General features: G+C 43.2%; 1 protein-coding gene across 1 annotated transcript in view; it reads right to left on the minus strand.

Moving 5' to 3' along the window:
* LOC105909647 (interleukin-1 receptor type 1) overlaps window positions 1–10,000 on the minus strand; it is a 31,158-nt gene that overhangs the window by 12,830 nt on the left and 8,328 nt on the right. Inside the window, exons 4-7 of the mRNA XM_042703078.1 lie at window positions 6,079–6,268; window positions 5,392–5,551; window positions 3,578–3,728; window positions 1,538–1,606 (exon numbers count right to left, since the gene is read on the minus strand). Coding sequence (XP_042559012.1) covers window positions 1,538–1,606; window positions 3,578–3,728; window positions 5,392–5,551; window positions 6,079–6,268 — 570 coding nt within the window. The remainder of the gene's footprint in view (window positions 1–1,537; window positions 1,607–3,577; window positions 3,729–5,391; window positions 5,552–6,078; window positions 6,269–10,000) is intronic.

Consider the following 10,000-nt stretch of genomic DNA (forward strand, 5'->3'; position numbering starts at 1 on the left):
TAGCAGTAGCAGCATTACCTGTTTTAAGGAGTATCTGGCCGACATCTCGGCCCAGTGCGTTTGTGGCCCGACACAGGAACGGCACATTGAGATGCTCTACACCCACTTCAGAAATAATCAGAGTCTTCGCAACCCTGGGCACTTGGGTTCTGACACACACACACACACACACACACACACACACACACAATGACAAATGCCACTTAAATGACACTCATCACAATGACATTCACCTATTTGGTCAGTTTGGTCAGTTTGGTCACACACATTCCTCTTTAATGATATACGACTACAATGACAACACACACACACTCACATACACACACACACAGACACACACACAGACACACACTCACACAGACACACACGCACACAGTTATAGACACACACACACACACTCACAGACACACGCACACAGACACACAAGCACACAGGCACACTCACACATACACACAGACACTAGCACACACACAAACACATACACACACACACAGACACACACACACAGACACACATACAGACATACGCACACAGACACACAGACACACATACAGACACACACACAAACACAAACACACGCACACAGACAGACACACACACACAGACACACACATACACACATACAGACACACACACACACACACACACACACACACACACACACATACACACAGACACACACATACACACGCACACACACACACAGACAAACACACATACAGTCTCACACACACACACACACATAAAGGCACACACACACGTACAGACACACAAACACACACACACTTACACAGACACACACACACTCACTTGTCAGAGTGTGATGGTGAAGAGGGTGAGATGGTGAAGGGTGGAGAGCTGTGGATTGTTGAGCCGTTCATCTTCCAGGACAAAATCGTATGTTCGTTTCCAGTAGTTGCCTCACAGCGCAGCTCAACACGGGACCCTACACACACAAACACACACACACACAAACACAGACACAGACAAAGACATACACACACACACACAGATACTCTCACACACCACACACACACACACACACCACACACATACAGACACACACACACACAGATACTCTCTCACACCACACACACACACACACACACACACACACACACATAAACACACACACACACACACACCACACACATACAGACACACACACAGATACTCTCTCTCACACACACACACACACCACACAGATACTCTCTCACACACACACACACACACACCACACACATACAGACACACACACACACAGATACTCTCTCACACACACACACACACACACACACACACACACACATAAACACACACACATAAACACACACACACACACACACACACACACACACAGACCACACACACACACACACACACCACACACACAGGCACATAAACACACACACACACACACACACACAGGCACATTAACACACACATGCATAAAATCATAGTCCTACAAGCAAAGCACAGAAACAGAACAGATACAATCCAACCCACTCCTCATTGGCTGATTTTGGCTGTCACTCACCCAGCTCCACCACTAGGGTCTCGTTACGGGGGCCGATCACCTGCGGCTTACTGGGCGGTTCAGAATCATCTGTGTAAATGCATTAATACAAACCTTCAACATACACAGTTTCGGTAGGAGTTTGTGGGTGTAGATTAGGTGTAGGTGTAGTTTAGATGTAGATTAGGTGTAGGGTGTAGTTTAGCAGTAGGGTGTAGTTTAGGTGTAGTTTAGGTGTAGGGTGTAGTTTAGGTGTAGTTTAGGTGTAGGGTGTAGTTTAGGTGTATGGTGTAGTTTAGGTGTAGTTTAGGTGTAGGGTGTAGTTTAGGTGTAGGGTGTAGTTTAGGTGTAGTTTAGGTGTAGTTTAGGTGTAGGGTGTAGTTTAGGTGTAGTTTAGGTGTAGGGTGTAGTTTAGGTGTAGTTTAGGTGTAGGGTGTAGTTTAGGTGTAGGGTGTAGGGTGTAGTTTAGGTGTAGTTTAGGTGTAGGGTGTAGGGTGTAGTTTAGGTGTAGGGTGTAGTTTAGGTGTAGTTTAGGTGTAGGGTGTAGTTTAGGTGTAGTTTAGGTGTAGTTTAGGTGTAGGGTGTAGTTTAGGTGTAGTTTAGGTGTAGAGTGTAGTTTAGGTGTAGTTTAGGTGTAGTTTAGGTGTAGGGTGTAGTTTAGGTGTAGTTTAGGTGTAGGGTGTAGTTTAGGTGTAGGGTGTAGTATAGGTGTAGGGTGTAGTTTAGGTGTAGGGTGTAGTTTAGGTGTAGTTTAGGTGTAGTTTGGGTGTCGGGTGTAGTTTAGGTGTAGGGTGTAGTTTAGGTGTCGGGTGTAGTTTAGGTGTAGGGTGTAATTTAGGTGTAGTTTAGGTGTACATTAGGTGTAGTTTGGGTGTAGGGTGTAGAGTGTAGTTTAGGTGTAGGGTGTAGTTTAGGTGTAGATTAGGTGTAGGGTGTAATTTAGGTGTAGTTTAGGTGTAGATTAGGTGTAGTTTGGGTGTAGGGTGTAGAGTGTAGTTTAGGTGTAGGGTGTAGTTTAGGTGTAGATTAGGTGTAGGGTGTAGAGTGTAGTTTAGGTGTAGGGTGTAGTTTAGGTGTAGATTAGGTGTAGGGTGTAGTTTAGGTGTAGTTTAGGTGTAGTTTAGGTGTAGTTTAGGTGTAGGGTGTAGTTTAGGTGTAGGGTGTAGTTTAGGTGAAGGGTGTAGTTTAGGTGTAGGATGTAGTTTAGGTGTAGTTTAGGTGTAGGGTGTAGTTTAGGTGTAGTTTAGGTGTAGGGTATAGTTTAGGTGTAGGGTGTAGTTTATGTGTCGGGTGTAGTTTAGGTGTAGTTTAGGTGTAGGGTGTAGTTTAGGTGTAGTTTAGGTGTAGAGTGTAGTTTAGGTGTAGGGTGTAGTTTAGGTGTAGGGTGTAGGGTGTAGTTTAGGTGTAGATTAGGTGTAGGGTGTAGTTTAGGTGTAGGGTGTAGTTTAGGTGTAGTTTAGGTGTAGGGTGTAGATTAGGTGAAGGGTGTAGTTTAGGTGTAGGGTGTAGTGTAGGTGTAGTTTAGGTGTAGTTTAGGTGTAGGGTGTAGTTTAGGTGTAGTTTAGGTGTAGGGTGTAGTTTAGGTGTAGTTTAGGTGTAGGGTGTAGTTTAGGTGTAGGGTGTAGTTTCGGTGTAGTTTAGGTGTAGGGTGTAGTTTAGGTGTAGTTCAGGTGTAGGGTGTAGTTTAGGTGTAGGGTGTAGTTTAGGTGTAGGGTGTAGTTTAGGTGTAGGGTGTAGTGTAGGTGTAGTTTAGGTGTAGTTTAGGTGTAGTTTAGGTGTAGGGTGTAGTTTAGGTGTAGTTTATGTGTAGTTTAGGTGTAGGGTGTAGTTTAGGTGTAGGGTGTAGTTTCGGTGTAGGGTGTAGTTTAGGTGTAGTTCAGGTGTAGGGTGTAGTTTAGGTGTAGGGTGTAGTTTAGGTGTAGTTTAGGTGTAGGGTGTAGATTAGGTGTAGGGTGTAGTTTAGGTGTAGTTTAGGTGTAGGGTGTAGTTTAGGTGCAGTTTAGGTGTAGGGTGTAGTTTATGTGTCGGGTGTAGATTAGGTGTAGTTTAGTTAGTGTTCATGTTTACCAATGTGGACCTCGGTGGTGCTGGCGGAGGTGTAGTTCTGCCCCTCTAGGCTGAAGTGAAGCAGGCATGTGTACCTTCCTCCATCCTGACGAGACACGTTGAAAATGTGCAGGGTCCTCTCGAAGCTGTTCAAAGGCTCACAGTCCTGTATGACACAGAACACACACACACACACACACACACACACACACACACTAGTTTAACACTGGGTTTACACATTAAATAACACACATATACTAGAGTGGAGTTGCAGGTTTGATAAACACTATGCATACTACTCTTCCAACTGAACATGCATACTACTCTTCCTACTGAGCATGCATACTATTCTTCCTACTGAACATGCATACTATTCTTCCTACTGAACATGCATACTATTCTTCCTACTGATCATGCATACTATTCTTCCTACTGATCATGCATACTATTCTTCCTACTGATCATGCATACTATTCTTCCTACTGATCATGCATACTATTCTTCCTACTGATCATGCATACTATTCTTCCTACTGATCATGCATACTATTCTTCCTACTGAACATGCATACTATTCTTCCTACTGAACATACATACTATGCATACTATTCTTCCTACTGAGCATGCATACTATGCATACTATTCTTCCTACTGAAGATGCATACTATTCTTCCTACTGAACATACATACTAGTCTTCCTACTGAAGATGCATACTATGCATACTAGTCTTCCTACTGAGCATGCATACTATTCTTCCTACTGATCATGCATACTATTCTTCCTACTGAGCATGCATACTATTCTTCCTACTGATCATGCATACTATTCTTCCTACTGAACATGCATACTATTCTTCCTACTGAACATACATACTATGCATACTATTCTTCCTACTGAGCATGCATACTATTCTTCCTACTGAGCATGCATACTATGCATACTACTCTTCCAACTGAACATGCATCCTATGCATACTACTCTTCCAACTGAACATGCATCCTATGCATACTATTCTTCCTATTCAACCAATGAACTTTATGAGTGATTTGACATTATCGTGAATATGCTTTGGTCTGGTTGAGGGTCCTCTACAGATGTTTATGTTTCACTTACCCTCAGCCAGGTTGGGTTTACCCTCAGCCAGGTTGGGTTTATCTTTAGTCAGGTTGGGTTTACCTTCAGCCAGGTTGGGTTTACCTTTAGACAGGTACTGAAAGGTTGGGTTTACCCTCAGCCAGGTACTGAACGGTTGGGTTTATCTTTAGTCAGGTTGGGTTTACCTTTAGACAGGTACTGAAAGGTTGGGTTTACCCTCAGCCAGGTACTGAACGGTTGGGTTTATCTTTAGTCAGGTTGGGTTTACCTTCAGCCAGGTACTGAAAGGTTGGGTTTACCTTCAGACAGGTACTGAACGGTTGGGTTTATCTTTAGTCAGGTTGGGTTTACCTTCAGACAGGTACTGAAAGGTTGGGTTTACCCTCAGACAGGTACTGAACGGTTGGGTTTACCTTCAGCCAGGTACTGAACGGTTGGGTTTACCCACTGAAAGGTTGGCAGTCGACTGATGTCAGAGTGGCATTTCATAAAGTCATCATAAGGGTCAGGTTAAGGGTCAGGTTAAGGGTCAGGTGGAGGTCAGGTGAAGGGTCAGGTGAAGGGTCAGGTTAAGGTCAGGGTAAGGGTCAGGTTAAGGGTCAGGTTAAGGGTCAGGTTAAGGTCAGGTGAAGGTCAGGTGAAGGGTCAGGTTAAGGTCAGGTGAAGGTCAGGTGAAGGTCAGGTGAAGGTCAGGGTAAGGGTCAGGTTAAGGGTTAAGGTGGGGACTGGCTTACCTTCAGCCAGGTGATGTGTGCTTGAGGGTCGGATTTGAAGATGTGATCTTGTTTGCAATTCAGACGACCAACATCAGCGCTCAGATCCAGGTACCTATCGCGAGTCTTCTCAGGACACACTCCACTGTCCACACGCAGCATCACACGCTGCACTCCATCACTACACACACACACACACACACACACACACACATACATGTGCAGACATATCATCTCACAGAGAAACACACACGGAGAGAAGACACAAAAACAAAACCGCACACACACACACGCCAGCGTGAACATGAGCGTGTGTATGTGTGTGTCTGTGTGTATGTGTGTCTGTACATACAGTATACAGTATTTGCTTCTATGTGTGTTTGAGTCTGTGTGTGTGTGTGTGTGAGTGCGCACAAGTGTGTGTGTGTGAACATACATGAGTGTGTTTGTGTGTTAGAGTGTGTGTGTCAGCGTGGGAGAAACCCTAGCTAGTGAGATATAGAGTGTGTGTATTTGTGAGAAATATAGAGTGTGTGTGTGTGTGAGAAATATAGAGTGTGTGTGTGAGAGAAATATAGAGTGCGTGTGTGTGAGAGAAATATAGAGTGTGTGTGTGTGAGAGAAATATAGAATGTGTGTGTGTGAGAGAAATATAAAGTGTGTGTGAGAAATATAGAGTGTGTGTTTGTGTGTGTGTTTTCTCCGTACCTCCACTTGCACACATACACCCCACTGTGGGAGGAGTTAGCAGGTAGGAACCACAGGGCTCCATCCATGACCCTAACCCCGCCCCCATCCACACCCAGGGGCGGAGCCTTCTCTCGCCTCCACGTTACATTCTGGCCTTCAGCATCATCGCAGGGAAGAACCATCACATGACCAACACAGGCGTAGTACTCTTCATCAAATAAAAACACACACACACACACACACCACATGACCCACAGAGGCGTAGTACTCTTCATCAACTAATAATACACACACACACACACACACACACCACATGACCAACAGAGGCGTAGTACTCTTCATCAACTAATAATACACACACACACACACACACACCATATGACCAACACAGGCGTAGTACTCTTCATCAACTAAAAACACACACACACACACACACACACACACCACATGACCCACAGAGGCGTAGTACTCTTCATCAACTAAAAACACACACACACACACATCACATGACCCACAGAGGCGTAGTACTCGTCATCAACTAAAAACACACACACAAACAGATAAACACACACACACACACACACAGATAAACACACACACACACACACACACACACACACACACACACACACACAGATAAACACACACACACACACATCACATGACCAACACAGGCGTAGTACTCGTCATCAACTAAAAACACACACACAAACAGATAAACACACACACACACACACACACAGATAAACACACACACACACACACACACACACACACACACACACAGAGATAAACACACACAGATAAACATACACACACACACACACACACACCACAGATAAACACACACACACGCACAGATAAACACACACACACACACACACACAGATACACAGACACACACACACACAGATAAACACACACACACACAGATAAACACACATACACACAGATGAACACACACACACACACACACAGATAAACACACACACACACACACAGATAAACTCACACACACACACACACACACACACACACACACACACACACACACACTCACAGGTCAACAGACACACAAACACAGATAAACACAAACAGGTAAAAACACACACACACACGTACACACAGACAAACACAGACACACACACACATAAACACATATAAACACACACACACACGCACATGAACACACAGGTGAACACACACACACACAACACACAGTGTTACATGTTACACTGACCTGGATAACCGTTCATAGATATGATGACAAACACACACACATATATATACACACTCAGATAAACACACACACACAAAAACACTCACACACAGATAAACACACACACACACAAACACTCACACACATATACACACACAGATAAACACACACACACACAAACACTCACACACATATACACACACAGATAAACACACACTCACACACATCTACACACTAATTGGTCCTTATTAAAGAGACCGGTTTGAAAATTGCAGGACTGTGGCGTCGTTTGGTTGTTTAATTTGCTGAAAAGAAAGGCTTGGATGGCCTTGTAAGGGCTTATTGTTGTTCCTGTTATGTTATATATTTAATCCTGGGCTTATTTGAACAGAATGACAGTTTTGATATAAAGACAAGTGACTAGATGGCCTACTAACTGGCTAGCCTGCTAACTAGCTCCCTAGTCCAGTCTGTGATGCTATTTCCACACGCTACACCACGCCCACTCAAAGCGCTGGAAGCGTATCGTTACACTGTCATGGGTTTGCACCGTTTGACCCGGGTGCGATTCCTGAACGCTGCAGGTTGTCTGTATGTTGCTTTGGATGGAACTCATGTTAACATGTGTGAACATGAACTCAGTGTGAGTCTGCATCCTAGTGGTTTCTATTATAATTGTACAGGTTAAACCGAGGGGACTATAACATCAGATAGATAACTAGCTATCATTTCATGCAAATCAAACTCTGCCATTTAAACCATTTAAAGTTATCTGAAAGTTTCCTTAGCTTACTTTTAAGCTCACCAATAAAAGGCAGTCTTGCCTAGCTAACTCAATGGAACATTAGAGACTATGACATCAGCTAGCTAACTCAATGCAACATTAGAGACTATGACATCAGCTAGCTAACTCAATGGAACATTAGAGACTGTGACATCAGCTACCTAACTCAATGCAACATTAGAGACTATGACATCAGCTACCTAACTCAATGGAACATTAGAGACTATGACATCAGCTAGCTAACTCAATGGAACATTAGAGACTATGACATCAGCTAGCTAACTCAATGCAACATTAGAGACTATGACATCAGCTAGCTAACTCAATGGAACGTTAGAGACTATGACATCAGCTAGCTAACTCAATGCAACATTAGAGACTATGACATCAGCTAGCTAACTCAATGGAACATTAGAGACTATGACATCAGCTAGCTAACTCAATGCAACATTAGAGACTATGACATCAGATAGCTAACTCAATGGAACATTAGAGACTATGACATCAGCTAGCTAACTCAATGCAACATTAGAGACTATGACATCAGCTAGCTAACTCAATGCAACATTAGAGACTATGACATCAGCTAGCTAACTCAATGGAACATTAGAGACTATGACATCAGCTACCTAACTCAATGCAACATTAGAGACTATGACATCAGCTACCTAACTCAATGCAACATTAGAGACTATGACATCAGCTAGCTAACTCAATGCAACATTATAGACTATGACATCAGCTAGCTAACTCAATGCAACAATAGAGACTATGACATCAGCTAGCTAACTCAATGCAACATTAGAGACTATGACATCAGCTAGCTAACTCAATGGAACGTTAGAGACTATGACATCAGCTAGCTAACTCAATGCAACATTAGAGACTATGACATCAGCTAGCTAACTCAATGCAACATTAGAGACTATGACATCAGCTAGCTAACTCAATGGAACATTAGAGACTATGACATCAGCTAGCTAACTCAATGGAACATTAGAGACTATGACATCAGCTAGCTAACTCAATGGAACGTTAGAGACTATGACATCAGCTACCTAACTCAATGGAACGTTAGTGAATGAGCTGGGAGAAGTCAGCTACCTAACTCAATGGAACGTTAGAGACTATGACATCAGCTACCCAACTCAATGGAACGTTAGTGAATGAAGCTGGGAGAAGTCAGCTACCTAACTCAATGGAACGTTAGAGACTATGACATCAGCTACCCAACTCAATGGAACGTTAGTGAATGAGCTGGGAGAAGTCAGCTACCTAACTCAATGGAACGTTAGAGACTATGACATCAGCTACCCAACTCAATGGAACGTTAGTGAATGAGCTGGGAGAAGTCAGCTACCTAACTCAATGGAACGTTAGAGACTATGACATCAGCTAGCTAACTCAATGGAACGTTAGAGACTATGACATCAGCTAGCTAACTCAATGGAACGTTAGTGACTATGACATCAGCTAGCTAACTCAATGGAACATTAGAGACTATGACATCAGCTACCTAACTCAATGCAACATTAGAGACTATGACATCAGCTAGCTAACTCAATGCAACATTAGAGACTATGACATCAGCTAGCTAACTCAATGCAACATTAGAGACTATGACATCAGCTAGCTAACTCAATGGAACGTTAGAGACTATGACATCAGCTAGCTAACTCAATGCAACATTAGAGACTATGACATCAGCTAGCTAACTCAATGCAACATTAGAGACTATGACATCAGCTAGCTAACTCAATGGAACATTAGAGACTATGACATCAGCTAGCTAACTCAATGGAACATTAGAGACTATGACATCAGCTAGCTAACTCAATGGAACGTTAGAGACTATGACATCAGCTACCTAACTCAATGGAACGTTAGTGAATGAGCTGGGAGAAGTCAGCTACCTAACTCAATGGAACGTTAGAGAC

Source organism: Clupea harengus, chromosome 2 (genome assembly GCF_900700415.2).
Source record: "Clupea harengus chromosome 2, Ch_v2.0.2, whole genome shotgun sequence".
Classification (NCBI taxonomy): domain Eukaryota; kingdom Metazoa; phylum Chordata; class Actinopteri; order Clupeiformes; family Clupeidae; genus Clupea; species Clupea harengus.